Source organism: Pyricularia oryzae, chromosome 6 (genome assembly GCF_000002495.2).
Source record: "Pyricularia oryzae 70-15 chromosome 6, whole genome shotgun sequence".
Taxonomy (NCBI): domain Eukaryota; kingdom Fungi; phylum Ascomycota; class Sordariomycetes; order Magnaporthales; family Pyriculariaceae; genus Pyricularia; species Pyricularia oryzae.
The window spans coordinates 1,156,331-1,172,621 of record NC_017853.1 but is presented as its reverse complement, the minus strand read 5'-3'; the positions used below and the strand labels follow the sequence as shown (position 1 = coordinate 1,172,621).

The following is a 16,291-nucleotide window of genomic DNA, read 5'->3' as shown; positions in this document are numbered from 1 at the left end:
TTTCATACTCAAGTCTGTTGCATTTCTGTCCTTCATGCTTTTTGTCTCTTTTCCAAATAGTTGCGGAAGTCTAATTATGAATTGTCATTCGGTATCTTTTTGCTCATGGTGTGCAACGGATGATCACTAAGTGGGGTTCTTTGAAGTTCTGGCTTACAGCCGAACCAATGGGTTTATGGAGAAGTGTCGTTGTGCCTTTCTCGAGATTTGCCAAGATCCAGCAGCTGGTCCTTGTTCCCAGAATCTGTTGTTTATGCATCAAATCTGTATATATTTGAGGGAGCAAGATAGCCAACTATCAGAGGAAAGACATGTATTCAATGACCAAACTTCAAGTATCGGTACCAGTAATTGATGAGATACTTGCTGTTCCATCAGCAGCATTTCCAATCAACTAAAATACATCACTTTTATGTGTGGTATGTTGTCTGTTTATATGCGACACGTACAAGGCTTCATGTATTTAGCCAGTCTCTTTTTTTGGCCTTGATATGTAGGTAGTCATTGCAAACCTTAATGTTATGCTACATCATCCGTTTTTGTGATACAGCTTGTCTTTGTATGAACCATTACGGTTGCATGAATGATAAGGCCAAGAAGGCCACTTATCTTGGTAACAACGTATTCCGCTCTAAGAGGAGGATTGAGGATCAGCTCTCAGGGTGGACCCGTCGGCTGCGGCCACCACTGCTCGACACCTTCCCAGAGCAAATATGAAGCCTCACCCGGTTGTTCCTCGGGCGTCGTACGGGGATTCTGGAGCCGTTGGCCCCGGTCAAAGTTCTGCGCCGAGACATCGAGGAAGGCGGCAGACGACGCGTCGTCGAGCCATGGGTTCCAATCGCCCGCAGTTACGCCAGACCAGATTCCCGGGTCGTGTTGAACGGCTAGCTCATCGAACCCCTGACTGTGCAGTTGGTGTTGTGTTTGCTGGATGTTTGATGGGGTCGTGATGGGCTGTGGGACTTGTGGCGTCTGAGGCGAGTTAGGCATCGGCAGCTGTTGCCTCATCATACCCATCGCAAACCCCAGAGACGTGTTGTCATTCTCAGCCAGGGCTGCGAGTAGGCGGTCGTACATGCACCACCCGAAGCTGGACGTGGACGACTGCGACCTCGAATCGGCAGCCCAGGCGTCGAACAGAGTGCCATTGGTTCTCACTTCCGGCCTCATGGTCGACAGCACGACGCTGGCTTGCTCGAAGTTGGCCACCAGCCGCTGTCGATGGTGTTCTGGCAAGACCGTGGCGGGTAGAAATTCCGCGGACCATCCCAACTGTGGTGCACCAGCGATGGTGGATACCGCGCAGCTGATTTGGTGCAACTGTGTCCATATTGTAGAGGGAAGGCACACATAGAATGCCGGTGCTATGGAATAGAAGATGTCGCTAAAAGCCGAAACTGCCTGGATACACCGTAGCTGAAGTTCTGGCTGCGACCTTGTCTTGGATATTAAGACTGGTCTGCTGGGAGTTGTGTTATTAGGGATGCTCAACTTGTGAATCAATATTTCGACGGTGTGTAGGTGTAATCTGAAGAAGTCTATCATTGGAAACAAGGAGACTATTAGTACAATTATTGGTCTGAGCGAGATTTCCACAGCAATGAATACAGGGGAAGGATTCAGGACAGTGTGGTGAAATAAAGACTGACTTGAACACTGCAATGCCTGGGGCAAACGGCTGATGAAATCGCCGAACAGCATCTCCGCATTGTCGGCATCAATAAATGTCTGGTTACTCGAACCTTGTTCAAGACCACCGCACGGCGCGGTCATCTTCTCGGCAACGTGCACAAGTCTGGCCAGGGCGGCAACAAGACACGCGTCTGCGTCTGCTTCTTGACCCTCAAGTACGGTGCAAGCCTGTTCTAGCTGCTGGGACCATTGCATTTTCTGGGTCATTATCGCGCAAGGCCTCGTCAGCTGGCCGATGACACTAACAATGAAGTAGCAGCGTGCCAAGCCCCGGCATTCTTCGACATAGCTCTCCCATGTACGCTCCTCTATCATTATTACGGCTCCTCGTTCGTCCCTAGTCATGGCAGGGTCGATTTGAGCAATCGGAGGTGTCAAGCCATGTTGAACCTCCGCCGCCAGGGTCACCGTCGATCGGAGCACGTTTGTGAGCAGGGAGCCGTTGTGTTTCATTCCATGGGACCTGGCCAGTTACACGAGTTTGTTAGAAAAGTTGCTGCTTTTGATGGAAATTTTCTATTGGAAGTGGGGAGGCCGGTGAGATAGGGGGGGGGGGGGGGATAAAAGTGTACCAAGCCAGAAAGCAATTAATCCCCTCTAGTAGCTTAAAATTCCTCTTCTCCTGTTGTTGGATGTTCTCCATGATCAAATCAACGCAGCAGCTTGCAATACGCTCCTGCTGCGAGTGGTCGTGGAAGCTTCCTGCCATGAGAATAGCCATGAAAAGCACATCGTTCTCTCGACGAAGGCTCGCAGCCTCTGTATGTCCCACTAGCATGGGACAGTGCTGTTCCTGATACCTCCTGTAGAACACCACGAGGTTGTCGGCGTCTGCCGCCACGCTCGGATTTTGTTCAAAGAATGCATCTATGACACCAGACGCCGATGCAGGTTCCTTGTGCTGAGGCTGGCGCGAAACTGGTTCGTTCAACGGTTGTTGGGATGTTGGCGACGGTGGCGTCGACATATCACTCACTTGCCTTTCAGCATGGCTCGCTGTGCTGACGCCAACGCTAGGGCGTCTTGATGAGTGAGTTTCATCACGGCGACGGGACGTGTTGGATGGTGAGGCAGAAGGCTGCCTTGAACGCGGCTTCCTGACTGGTCCTGGGCCTCCATCCAGGGGGCTGAATATGGCAGGTGGTCAGCTCTGTTTTTTTATCTGATAGATAGGTGAGATTATACGCAAATGCAGATTGCATGAACCTAGGTGGGTGACTTGACTTGTAAATACTTACCTTAATAAGTCTGCGGATTGCTTCTTTTTTCTTGTTGATTTTGACTTGGCAAAGCACTCCTTGTTCATTCTTTGGCAGCTAGAGAGAGAAGCAACATATATGACTGTCAGAATTTGATCTAGTCGCATGGTTACACAGGTGACGGCCCAAGAGTTTCCCCTCTCAGCAATGCATGCAGCCCACCAAGAATTGGCGCTTACCGTTCACACTTGGTGGCGCCATCGGGTGTGATACACTTGGATTTTGCGATGGAGCAGTTTGCGCACGCCCGATGGCCTCCAGGCGGAACAAATTTCAGCGTTTGAAGGGAAGAGCCCTGGCTGGTCATCTCGGAGCTATATCGGGTCGTCGGCTGTTGTACTGGTACGGAGCTCAAATCAAGCTGGCGAGTCGCGTCTTTTTGACACCTTAAAGTCGTCGGGTCAAGCCGAAAGACGCCGTCGAGGCCCAGTAGTGACTTATTCCGACTCTTCTCGTTTCTTGCCACGGCCGGCATCTTTGTTTCTTCTCTGGTCATTTTTCCGAGTGTGAGCTTCTATGTATGAAGAGAAAAAGGAAAAAAAAAGAAGAAAAAAAAGTCATATATGAAAATGACCTAGTCGCTTACAACACCAAGCAAGACGGCAATAGGCAGCATAGGCAGAACAGGCAGGCAAAGCCAGGTTATGACGAATATAAGCATCCAGAGATAGAAAAAAAGAGCTTCCCTGGATTAACGCGGCTGGGCCCTTCAAAACCCCCACTACCGTTTTCGACAGGGCTGTCTTTCAACGACTTCTTGGAGCACGCCCCTGAGGTGTGGGAAATGAACACCCAAAAGTACAAATGAGTGGAAAGAATAGTAATTGATGAATAATTGAGTAGGGGGGAGAATATTCTCCACGGTGATATGGATCAAACAAATGGATTGTCTTCGCAATTCAAAGCAAAAAAAGAAAAGATCTCGGCCTTTGAACCGTCAGGGTCTAGGCCGCTTAGCCTACCAGAGAAGACAATCCATACGCAAGGTACTGTCTGCAACTGACGAACAGCTTTGCTTTGCCTACCTACTTGGTGAGGTGCATTAACCTACTGTAGCTCTAGTAACGAGTTTCGACCCGCACGGCACCGGAAGCCTTGATCCACTCCTGGCGGCGTGCACCCACTCCGGGAGCGACGGAAGGCCCTCGACTGTACTGTATGCAGGGTTGGATGAATCAAATGAAATGGAGAAGGAATCGGCCAATTGCCGGATTCGGAATTCTTATCGGGGCAGCATGCCGCGGGCCTCGCCTGGACTGCTTGACCTTTCAAGGTGAAGAGAAAGGGGTGAAAAGCTAGAGGAAATAAAAGAAAGAAATAAACTCTGCGAGAGTGGCTTTGCGTGGTTAATTTAAAATTGACATTCAAGTGTCAGGAGTGTGCAGGCAGCGTGCGTGGTAAATGTGGGGGGCGGCAGCAGCATAACATGGGATCATATCGTGCCGCAGCTGTAGAAAGTATGGATAAGTTAAGGTAAAGGTGAGATGGGTAAGGTACCTAACGACCTTACCTAGGTAGGTACCGTACGTAGGTACCAAAGTTTCAATGACAGTTCAAGCTACTGTAAAATAAAAAAATAAAATAAAAAGGCAAAACTAACCCCAGCATGCCCAGCAAGGTATGTGAGAGAGAGAAAGAGCTTGACATGGCCAATTTTGGATTAGGCAGCAGCTGAGAAAGGTGACGTCGTTGAGATGCGCCATGGTCGGCTATATTTCGGGAGGTCTCCTGTTCCTTCTTTATTCCGTCTTGCTGTAAAATCCCAGGGATCGTGTGATAATACATATTAACATTATAATTTGATCGTGAAAAACGTTCAATCTGTCCATGTCAGACGTGACGAAGCGCGCGAATCCAGGTGGCGCTTATGCTGAGGGGCGATCCTCGCGAATTACAGTGGGTGGTGGTGTGCGTGCGGGGATCTGTCTACAGTGGACTGGAGTTGGATTTGAATTGGAGGTGAGCCCCCAGGAATATCAATCCAGACTCCATTCAAAACCGACGGTTTGGCTGAGGGTGTTTGTGGGTGGAGCTCAAGCCCCATAGGGCTTGTCTTGATTTGGCCAATGATCATCAGATGATATGGTGGTTGAACCACCCACTCCACTAACTACCATAGTACGGATACAGATTACCCAAGCATGCTGTACTTTGTAGGTATGGCTATACCAAAACGACCCCTGGATTTTGACCGCTAACTCTACGTTTTGGGTTTGCCAAGAAGCTTAAAGGAAAGTCCAAAAGGGGTACTGGATTGCTACATTTCTTACTTCTACGAGGACTTGGTAGGATGATCATACTACTTACCCGGCGGTTCCTTCCACAGAAAAATCACAGATTACCGGTAGAATCAACCTACTTCCCTAACTGTCCCCTAACTGTCCCCTGACTGTCCCCTGACTGTCCCTAACTGTCCCCTAACTGTCGTGTACTATGATTTAGCGCGAGAAGGAAATCGGGCAGCAATCCCAAAATTGCAATTCAGACACAAGAAACTCTGGCCTATCAAATGAAGAAGCAGCACTTAATAGGTGCTCACACCCGACCCTACCTTACTTAACCCAAGGTTGTCGATCCAAAGGAACAAAATGCACTGCCCCCTCCAACTTTGATCCCATGTCTGATATATCTGGTCGTCTTATTATAGCAATGCCTGGTGAAATATAAGTCATTCTACGTAGTAGACCCATCAAACTCTGAGTCATAGGTTTTTTTGTTCTTCTAAAAGATGTCTAGGGCCCACCAAGCCAGCCTTCCCTAGCAGGAGCCAATGTCTGTTACGGAATTTGCCCTTTGAGAAAATTAATCTCTATTTCCTCTTGACCTCGGGATATTTACCCACCCTTGCACAGCCTACAAGTAGTAAGCCATATCTCTGTCCCTCCCTTGTCGCATAAACCTGGTAGCTGGGGAATAACCCGGGGAATAAAGAAAGGAAATAGATATTAGTATCATTTACCATTGTGACAAAGACAGCCAGGGATAGCCTGGGGCGTTCGTCTCAGCCCGGCCTACTGCAAGCGGGCCTCTGCGCTCCCAGAATGAGGACCAGATTGGATCCTTATCCACCGCACTAGGGCGTACGGCCCGTTCGGCCCTCGGTGGTTCTACCGCCGTTTTGATTTGCCATGATCGGTCGCTTGAGCCCAATGTTGCAACTACTAATACTGTACATTCCATCCCCTCCCCTCTTTTTTTTTTTTCTTTTTTTTTTTCTTCTTCGGCGTGGAGTTTTTGCTCTCAAACAAGGGAAAAAAGGACCACTCGGTATCCTTGACATTCTTCCCGGCTGGGTGATCCCAGACATTTTTCTCCTGCCAAGTTCACATACAACAGTTCGTGCCTGTTCTCACTGCTCACTGGCCGAATACCGAGCCGGGGAAATCGAAGGCCGTCTTACCAACTTCCAAAGGTAACAATGAGGCCCCCGCTTCCGGTTGATGCAACGAGTAGACGCGCGGCTCATAGACAATGTTAAAACGGCGAGCGCCGCAGAACCCGGGCCCTGACCGGTCAGAAGCTCGGCGGCAGAGGCCGTCAGTTCGGGGTAGCATCGACAATGCCGAACGATTGGGATTCCCTTCCTGCGTCAGGGGGAAAGGTCCGCCCGAACCCGACAGGTGACCTATGTGGGTCTGATACGCGGGGATTGTGGTCATTGGTTGCAAGGTGGTTTAGTCTTGCCGGCATGTTACACAAATCAAGCCTGGGAGGGTGTCACTGGCCAACTTTGACAGTCTGTAGGTACAGTACCTCGAAGGGCGCCATGGCATCATGACTTGCCATTGGTAACCAAGTGTGATGGGTTGCCACCCGCAGCCTTACTGAAAGTTGACGCCCTCGGTGTGGAAATAGTCTCAGTCTTAGTCTTAATCTGAAGAGGATGGATAAACACTTATTCGCCCGAGCTTCCCAGAAGTGGGCTAGACGACTCTCGTTTCTAGACTCAGACTAGTCAGACTCCCCACGTATCAAGACTTGTCAGATAAGCTTGCCTCTTCGGTTTCTGGGTAGGCGTTGACTTGGCGCATCGGAAAGCTTCCTTCCAGCCTGGCATCGAAAAGGACTTTGCATCCTGAGAAGACTCGGCCATCGAATAGGAGTATACCGATTTGCTTCCCTCCGCACAAAGCTCACACCACTTTATTTTGTAGATGCACAGGACGCTATTGCTGCTTTCATGCAAAAAAAAAAAAAAAAAAAAAAAGAGGAGAGCAGGTGGTGACACAAAACTGTCGTATTCATTAGATCATGCCCACATCTACACCCCACACCCTCAAGACTGCGCAGTCTGGCACTCGCGCTTGTGCCTTGTCTTCCAGTCGGCCCGCTGGCAATCAACAGAGCAGTACTTGACCTCCAAGCACGCCTTGCACCGGTTTAGCTTCTGCTGCGGACCTTCGGGCCTGCCGCACGTTGGGCACTTATCCACTATGTCCGCCATGTCGAGGTCCTCGGCTTTTCTCTTGAGCGCCTCAACCACGGCCTTGTCGACGACCTCTTCAACAAACGGCACGGCAAACAGCGGACTGATAGCGATCCGCGTCGCGTACTGGGCGGCCGTCGAATCCCACTCAGGGAGCGCGACAAACGCCTCGGGAAGCTTCCCCCTGCCGCAGGAACAGACCACCGCGCTACCACCCCCGTGCTGCCCGTGCTCTCCAGGCAGGGGTATCGTCGCATCGGGGGCCTTGTACTCGCAGTCCTCGCCGTGAGACCACGTCCGACAGCGTTCCGCCAGCGCCGGCAGCACCTTACGCCAGAGTGCGAGCTCGGCATCGTCGGCCGACACATAGCAGACCTGGAAGCTGGGAAGCATGGCGAGGAAGGCGCGCAGGTCCACGTCCCCGGCCACTATGGTGCGAGTCAAGGGCAATACGGCCGCATCCGCCACGACGCCGGCCGAAGCTGCATCCAGGCGGAGGGCAGACACGGCCACGAGCATCTGCACCGAGCCGCTGCCGGGCCCGTCGCTGCCCGCGCGCTCGATTGCAAAAAGACCCGTCTGATCACCCTGAAGACCAGATGACAACATGAACATGGTGAAGAGGGATTCCTTGAAGTTTGTGCGGAGCGCCTCTACCGCCGGCACGGTTTTGGTGTCGGACATGATGCGTTCCCGGATGCGGCGCTCCCGGCTGCTGAATGTGTGCGAGGCCAGCGTGAGAAGCCATCGCAGTGCGCCCTTGTCCGAAATGTCTAGAACTGGTAGAGTGTCGAGGTTGACGTAGGGCAGTGCCCCTGACACAATGGTTGGCACTGATAAATCGGAAGTCAGGGTCATGGGGGTGATGAAATCTTGTAGTTGCGATGATGCGATTGGGTTGGAAACAGGTGCGACAACTTCGACGTATGATGACTTCCGTGCTATTCGAGTCTTGGATCCCTCCTTGTCGACCGGCAGGGTAAACTGTAAATGGTATACCTTGTCATCATCACCAAAAACTACCTCAATGATGAACGGTGTTGTCTGGCGAAGATAAATGGGCACTTTCTCCGAGAGAAGTCTCATGCCATCGTCATCAGTGATATTAACACGCCCAGTCAAGGAAGCCGCCTTGCCTGTATTACCATTAACATCAAGTCTTAAGGAGACAGACGTGTCGCATTCTGCGTTTGGTGATCCGGTAGCCAGGCTACCTGAATAGATTGGGTGGGCGTCCTGATTCGGTAGGTACCGTGTAAAGAAGACTGCAGATGCATTCCTGGTGACTGTCTGAAATATTTGCATAGGGCTTCCAGGTTTTCCTGCAAATGTCTGAATTGCTTGCAAGGTGGGCTGAACATCAAGACTGATCTGAGCTGTCTGAGGCTCGACTTGCAGGGCGGCAGTGGGACAGTAGAACGAAGCTACAACTGGCAAATTTCCATTCCATCCCCCCTCACCCTCTGGGGCGCTGATTGCAATGGCAAAATCATCACCGTCTGGTGCTCCATGGATTTCGACTTTGCCGAAGCCAAGCTGCAAGTCGCCAAAGTAGTTGGTCCATTGACCTTGACTAGATTTGATGGTTGCTTGGAGAGGAAGTGCAGAACGTTGCATCGGCAGACCGACAAACAATTTCTTCAGTTTCTCGACTGGAATAACGAGAGATACCGCAATCACTTCTGGGATGTTCTTCCACCCGGCGAAGCTGGGGCCGTTCTGAAACTTCGAGGGCCTGATCTCGCTTCTGAGCCATGGCTCCGTATGCAGGCCTTGAATATGCATCTGCGCGGCGAGTTCTTGAGAGTAGTTGTTGCCCATCATAATTGAAGTGTCCTTGTAGACCCGCTCTAGGATTTCTTTGCATACCTTTGCCCAGTCTGTCTGAACCCGAGCTGCGAGAGCCTTGACGAAAGCCACAAACGTACCACGATGGTAGCATGGCATAGCTGCGCTCTGTAGTTTCCTTTTGCGCTGCTCGATTGAGCCTCTGAGGAGCTCTTGTGCATTCTCCTGCTGAAACATGCTGAGATATGCGTGCCAAATGATTGCCACTGCCCCTTGAACGTCCATCTTGACTGGTAACGGAGGCAAGTCACCGCGGCAAGCAAATTGTGAGTCGAGGACCCACGTCATACGGTAGGGGAACATCTTGACATTCTTCTCTGCGCTGAGGGCGGTGCCGAGTGCTTCCTGCACGTCGCTTGTGACTGTCGTGTTGGTCCAGTACTCCGAGACGGTGAGACCAAGGGCTGCACCCACAGCCAGAGTTTCGCCACATAGAAGCTCCTCAAAGTAGCTCTTGCCTTCGGCAGTAACGCTCGCAAGAGACTCGGTCGAAAGTGCGGACCATGGGCGGCTCTTGAGAAGCGGACCGGATGACATGACAATGTTGAGCACACCGAGGTGGTCGGACAGATTGGATGAATCGATAGCGTCAAACAAAATCGGTGCTGCCGAGGCTTCGGCTACCTTTGGGCCATACCAGTCCCGGTCCAACTCAAGCTTGTTTGTGCAGAGCTGAGAGCGGAAGATATTTGCTGTGAGCTCACTACGTGATGAAGCATTGCAGCGTTGGAAAGTGTGACATAAAGCCAAGGCGTCTGCATTGACAAGGCGAATGACCAGGGATTCCCGTCTGATCAGGCTGACTAGCGCGCGAACCCATGCTCGAAATTGGACAAATGCTGCGTCGGCAGCCCTTGATATACCCTGCACACTCTTGCTCGAGCCTGATAGTGGCGACCCCTCCGCAAGATGTGCATAAGCCGTGGCAAGATGAAATCCTAGAAGAGGATCGGTAGCATAATGTAAGACTCTGTCACCATGACCAAGAGGACCAGAAAACATCGGATTGGCATGTTCGGTAGGTCCACTGTCAGGGTCTTGCTTGGTGGTGGTTCCGTGCTCCCAGAAGTGCGCAAACGAAATCTTGAGATCCTCAAGAGTATCCGCGCCGGGCTGTATAGCCAGCGGGGCGGCAGAACGCACACTAGTGTGGACTTTGCCGTTGACTCCATGGCGCGCTTCCTTCTCGGCCTTGGACTCATCGAGGCTGTTTTTGTATGCAGCAGGAGGTTCGCTTTGTACCAACAACTGAGACATGAGCTTGATCACGGAACAAAAAGCCTCAAAAGTAGCTCTATCGCAGAATTTGATGACAGAGCCATACCGGCTCTCCTGCCACGAGTTCCACGACTTGGCTTCTGCGGCAAGATTTTGGATTTGTGCCCGCAAAAACTCCAAGGATGAGCCACTGAGATAAAGATGATAGTAAACATCCCTTAGCTTGCCGTGGTCCTTAGGCTTTAGTTCGTCGACAAGGAAAGAAAGAAATATTATATTGCGGGTGAGAATGTAGTCGTCGACATCGCAGCACGTGATATCGAATTTGCTAGGCACTACCCAGAGAGCGACGAGCGGTCAGCCATGCGTTTCCGATTAAGAAAACAATTTCGAATAAAGTTTCAGAAGACAAGATAAACAGATTTTGGGAATTCGCATACGACTGTCTTGGTTGGCATAGGCCGTGTAGAGAATGTTGCGCACATCACCGCAGCCGAGCAGGAGGATGTCAGCGTCAGTGCCTGGCGGCACATTACGAGCGAGATTGACGGCCGGGGTGTTTCCCAGAGCGTAAAAATAGCCTGCGGGTCTAACTATAGACGGCGTCAACATGATGAATGATTTTCAGACAAGCATGCATATGCTCGCGGTTTCTTCAGTTGGCTGCGTTGGTTGCTGTACTGCATGCATTCAGACCGTTTGGCGTTCTTTGGCATGAACTATGAGCTATGAGAGGGAAGAAAGTCTTAGGAAAAGCTGTTGCTTTGAAGACAACAAATTCTGAGCCATGAAAGTGCAATAGCTCCTCTGTGGAAATTGTCTGCCTCATAATATTCTTGGATGTTCCCGGAAAAGATTTGGAGGCAGGGTCTTGTATCCATTCATTCTAGGTGCGTTCCACAGCAAGCAATTGCAGGGAAGCGAAAGTGAGCCTGTTTGGCGGGGCATTAAATGGGTTGGTTGCCTGGCGTCTGGAAAATTCCATGATAATCGTTCGATGACTGGAATCACGTGAAACAACACCTCCAATAGGAGACGATTCAATTTTGATAAGAGTAGAGGTGAATTCAAATTGCTACCTAGGAAAGCCATGCACGAGAAGAAAAAAAAAGCCAAATATTTGCAGAGTCACAGAAGCCGGTTGAACCATCAACGATGCCCGTTTATAGTGCTTTTTGAGCGCTCAGTCCGCTCCCCATTCCATTAAAATCATAAGGGGTGATAAGTCATCAAGAAGTAGGTAGGTCCTATTAACACAAGCGCAAGCACCAAAAATATCTGTTTGACACAAAACCCCTATTCTCAGGGTTCCGGCCCTTTGAAACCCCTTCCTTTTCGTCCTCCTCTGTTGGCACACACCATCACGCCCATCAAGTTCAGCCGCCAGTGCTTTGCCTTTTGAGGTCGTGATTTAACCAATCACTATTTAATTGGCCATCTGGAGCGAACATGTCCTCTTCAGGGCTGGTGGGAGTGAAAGGATTCTCGACGTAGTCGCTGATGTTGAACTCTTCGCCTTCTACTTCTTGACTTGAGCGCACGGCGTCGTTTTGTCGGGTGCGCGCTGCCTTGTCGATGCGCTCCTCCATGTCAGGGCGGGCCTTTCGGGGCCTTCCCCGCTTGCCCTGTTTCCTGACAGCGCCTGGCAGACCGCCGATGCACATGCCGCGGCCTCGATGCCTCGTGAGCGCGTCTTGGCGTGAGAATTCCTTGCCGCAGGGGCAAGCGTATGCCTTGACCAATGTGTGAATCTTAGCGTGGCGCTTGAGGTCGTGGGAGCGGACGAAGCACTTGTTGCAGTTCGGGCAGTTGTAGGGTCGGTCGTTCAAGTGTGTTTGTACGTGCGACTTGACGTTTTCCTTGCGACCAAACATCTTGCCACAATCGGGATATGTGCAAGTCCACTTGCCCGTGCTAGTATCGGGGCCGGTGATGTATGCTTGAACAGTGTCGGATGAGATACCGGTATCTCTTTTGAGCTTATCAAAGTCTAGGTGTGCGATACTGGCGGCGCTGACGGCACTGGCCTCGGACATATTCCGCTGGTGACCGCGCTTTCTCAAGGGCGTCGAGTACGAATCCATCGATGACTGGTAGCCGGGGGAGCCGGCGGACTGATAGCCACTAGACGAGGAATGGTAGCTGAAGTTGTTGGAAATTGGCGACGATCGGAAACCGTTCGTAGACGTGGGCGACGTCAAAGAAGCATTCATGTTCAAAACCGAGGATGAGTAGGGGAACGCTAGACTGTTGGGACCCGATGATTGGCAATCGGTCGTGATCGGCGGCGGGACGGTCGACATCACGGGCATTTGGTAGCTGGCCGACGGCAGCGGCGGACCGAGAGGCGAGACCAACGGGGGACCAAGAGACGAGACCAATGGTGCGCCATCGGGGGACCCTTTTGTTGGCTCAGTGACATCCGTGAGAGGGCAAACGAACTCGTCGGAAGGCGCAAGATCCGGCGTCAGTGACGGCGTAAGAAGAGGAAGGTCAGCGTCTGACGTCGGCGTGAACATTGGGGGGACTGATGAGGAGGAAGAGTTATCGAACAAACCATGCTCAGCACCATTGAGAGAGGAAGATGTCAGATTACCCATCAGACTGGTGGGCCACATCGCATCCAGGGCCCATACATTCTGTTCTTGTCCATTCGAAGTCGAAGACGAAGGCCCATGATGGTGCAAGTTGTACATATCAATAACTTGATTGGGATCCACGTCGGTGAACTCAGAGAGCGGATGGTAGTATTCTGACATCTTGGGTGACTTGATGTACTTGAACATGCTGGGTAGCACAAGTCACCTTCGAAGATCGATGGTGAGAAAATGGTATCGTTTGCTATTCGGTGGTGGTAGAAGTTTTTTCTGATTTGGAAAAGACTTGAATGTGGAAACTGGGTCGGTTTTCCAAAGGAAAAGAAGAAGGCTTAACAGTAAACTTTTGTTGACTCTAGCGCTTGGGTTCTTGGAAAGGCCCGTCGCCCCAGCAACCAGCCCACACCCTGGTGCAGGTTCGAGTCCGATCTAGGCAAGTGCCAGCTGGGGTACATGGAAGTGGGTCTCAGGTCCAAGATTCATTCCTATCCCAGCCAATCCAAAACGTGAAACAAACCCATGGCAGGAGCGACCGAGGGCGTGGGCGCTAGTTCGGTGCCTTAGTAAAACCCTATACACAAGCCTGCCCTACTATTTGCAGCCATCTTTTATGATGTCCTGTTGCGCCGAGAGTTTATGACGTGATCTTTCCTCATTTCCATTAAAGTTGCGAGGGAGCACCCGTCTGCATACGCCAAAAAATTAAGCCACACAAAAGCTTCGCTCCCGTACATTAGATTATCATGTATAGACGTTGTACAGAGCAAATTAGGTACCAAAAATAAGGTACCTAGCCCTGTAGCTAAGTTTCCGTGGTAAACGTCGGTAGGTACAGCGTGCAGCGTGCATGATGCAACCAGCCATTCTGCTGCCATCTTTATGACTGCATTGCCACGTTATATTGACCGGAGTGAACGTGACTACATATGGGGCGCATGTGTATTTTCAGATTTTTTTCCTTCACAAAAATAGCCTACCAGCCTTCTACTTTCTATCTGCTACTTGGGCGCACTTGAATTGCGCGCCATACATGTGTTGTTTGTTTCCCGGACTAACGTGCTGCAATAAGCAACCTTAAAAGGGAGGGTGATGGTTGCTAGGAAGCAAAGAAAAAGCAACAAGGCAAAAAAAAAAAAAAAAAAAAAAAGAAGTGAGGGAAGAAAGAAGAAAGAAACAAATGGAAAATAGAAAAAAGGACTATGGCCCAGACTCACTGCATCTCCTCAACCAACCCGCATCACGGGATAAACCACCCCTAGCTGAAGGCTATGAGCCCTGCCTACGCATAACCAGTTCTCCGCTGTCGCCACTGCATGCCCTTGGCCCGACTCAGGATCACGCATCCAGCTCCGGTAGTACCAATAAACAGAGAAACAACTGTGAAGAACCATCCCCGACCGAGCATGCGACTCGCTGGGTCAATGATAGCAGCCGCAGCGGCGCTGAGACCGCACCGCATCATCTGACCCGATGCATACGCCGTGCTTGATTGCTCTGGAAACATGTCGACCAACAGCGCGCTCGCCGTGTGGCTCAGCATGGTCGAGCAGCAACACGCAGCAAACTGGAGGACCATGGCAGCCGCGGCATGTGCTCCGTACTGCACAGCCCAACCATACCCGGCCACTAGTGCGGCTTGTAGAGCGATCACGGGCAAAATGTGTCGGTACCTCGCCGCCTCGATCGGGAAGTCGTCCAGGCTGGTCAATCTGTTGCGCTCAATGACCGCGTTGTGGGCCCGGGCCGTCACTGCAAAGTTGCGGTCAACGAGCTTCCCTGCGATCATTCCACCGATAGTCATACCGGCCAGCCCGGGAAGCATGGATAGACCGATTTCCAGGGAGTTGTAGCCGTAAATATCTGAAAAGACAACGGGCACGGCCACCTGAAAGATGTAGTAGACCGTGTACGATGATGCAATAACCCACAAAACCAGAGCGGAATCCGCATGGAGTATGATCAGAATAGCGTCCAGTGGGCCCCGTAGCAGTCGCCGCTTGCCTCCGAGCTCGAGATTCCTTGCCTGAACCGTGCGAGGAGCACTGCAGTCTTGATTTCCTGAGCCATCATGTCCACTCTTCTCTCCGGTGCAACATCGGAGGGAAGCCACATAAGATTTCCACGGCTTCCAGACGCCACTGACAGGCTTGGATCCGTTGCCGGCCACGGAACGGGCGGTCTCCGGAAGCGAGATACCCACGAGCAAAAAACAAAGCACCGAGTAGATCAGGAGGGCCAAAAAAACCCACTTGGAACCGCTCGTACCTAGAGCCATAGCACCGCCGATGACGGGACCAAGGGCTGAGATGCCATTACAAGTACCTAGCGCAGGGCCGAGCATAGACCCACGCTCGGCGACGACCGCAACATCTGCCACCACGCCATATGCGATGGTGATTGTAGGCGACGCGCCGATGCTCTGGCAATAGTTTATGGTCAATGATTAAGCACTTCCACACATGCAAAGTTCAACGAACCTGGAGGGCCCTGAGCACTGCCAGCGTCGCGTAATTCCCCTTGTTTAGTGCAAGACCCAAGCTGGCGCAAGCATATAGGGCCACAAGAAATAGTAGTACTGGTCGGCGGCCATGGGAGTCGGCGAGTGGAGCAAATAAAGCCGGTGCAACTGCCTGGCATACGGCGTACACGGTGACTGTAAGGTTGATATCCTGGATAGAGGATGCGAACTCCCGGCTGAGCATTGGAATAAGTGGGAAGTAAATAGTAGCAGAGATTGTTGACAGGACCATGACAAGACCGAGGAGGTAGGTCAGGTATAAACGCATCTTGTTGGAGAAGATTGAGTAATCCTCATCTTGTGATTCCGAGGAAGCCTGCATGGCCTCCGGCACAGGTCTTGGATTGATGGATTCTGGGCCGGCCATGATGGGCGAACGGTTGTTGGAATATGTTGACTTGGACAAACATACCAATTATTTCTGCGGTGTCCAGCACAGAAAACGACTTGTAACCACTCACGAAGTGGGCGATCTCAGCGATTTTGTATTTCATCTGTCGGCATGTACTTCATTTTGCCGGAGCGGAATCGGCGTCGTTTTTGCCGAAGGTACCGGAGTAGAGGCCGGCTCGTCGGCCGACCTTACTAATTGGGGCTGCTGTGGTTCGCTCATCGCAACCGCAAACGCAGGGTTTAGCCACAAAAGTTCGATACAGTTGCCAAATAAGGCAACGGTAGTGCCCGCCGAGCCCCAGGATGAGGTCATGAGCCAACTTGATCCAAACAACGG

The 16,291-nt window shown here is 51.4% G+C and overlaps 4 protein-coding genes across 4 annotated transcripts; all 4 read right to left on the bottom strand.

The window, feature by feature from the left end:
- Positions 1–138: 138 nt before the first annotated feature.
- Positions 139–4,506, bottom strand: MGG_04326 (uncharacterized protein). The gene is made up of 6 exons (XM_003719433.1): positions 4,465–4,506; positions 3,134–4,402; positions 2,934–3,011; positions 2,268–2,822; positions 1,653–2,158; positions 139–1,541 (listed from the first exon to the last, which is right to left on the bottom strand). The coding sequence occupies exons 2-6, from the start codon at positions 3,448–3,450 to the stop codon at positions 658–660; spliced, it is 2,340 nt and encodes a 779-aa protein (XP_003719481.1). The 5' UTR covers positions 3,451–4,402; positions 4,465–4,506; the 3' UTR covers positions 139–657.
- A 1,044-nt stretch (positions 4,507–5,550) lies between these two features.
- Positions 5,551–11,375, bottom strand: MGG_04327 (uncharacterized protein). Its single transcript, XM_003719432.1, has 2 exons — positions 10,887–11,375; positions 5,551–10,781 (listed from the first exon to the last, which is right to left on the bottom strand). Exons 1-2 carry the CDS (start codon positions 11,056–11,058, stop codon positions 7,231–7,233), a joined length of 3,723 nt encoding a protein of 1,240 aa, XP_003719480.1. The 5' UTR covers positions 11,059–11,375; the 3' UTR covers positions 5,551–7,230.
- A 131-nt stretch (positions 11,376–11,506) lies between these two features.
- MGG_04328 (uncharacterized protein) lies at positions 11,507–13,387 on the bottom strand. The gene has a single exon (XM_003719431.1). It carries the CDS (start codon positions 13,230–13,232, stop codon positions 11,823–11,825), a length of 1,410 nt encoding a protein of 469 aa, XP_003719479.1. The 5' UTR covers positions 13,233–13,387; the 3' UTR covers positions 11,507–11,822.
- Positions 13,388–14,322: 935 nt separating this feature from the next.
- Positions 14,323–15,928, bottom strand: MGG_04329 (uncharacterized protein; the record flags this gene model as incomplete). Its single annotated transcript, XM_003719430.1, has 2 exons — positions 14,323–15,462; positions 15,521–15,928. The coding sequence occupies 2 exons, from the start codon at positions 15,926–15,928 to the stop codon at positions 14,323–14,325; spliced, it is 1,548 nt and encodes a 515-aa protein (XP_003719478.1).
- Between the last annotated feature and the right edge of the window lie 363 nt (positions 15,929–16,291).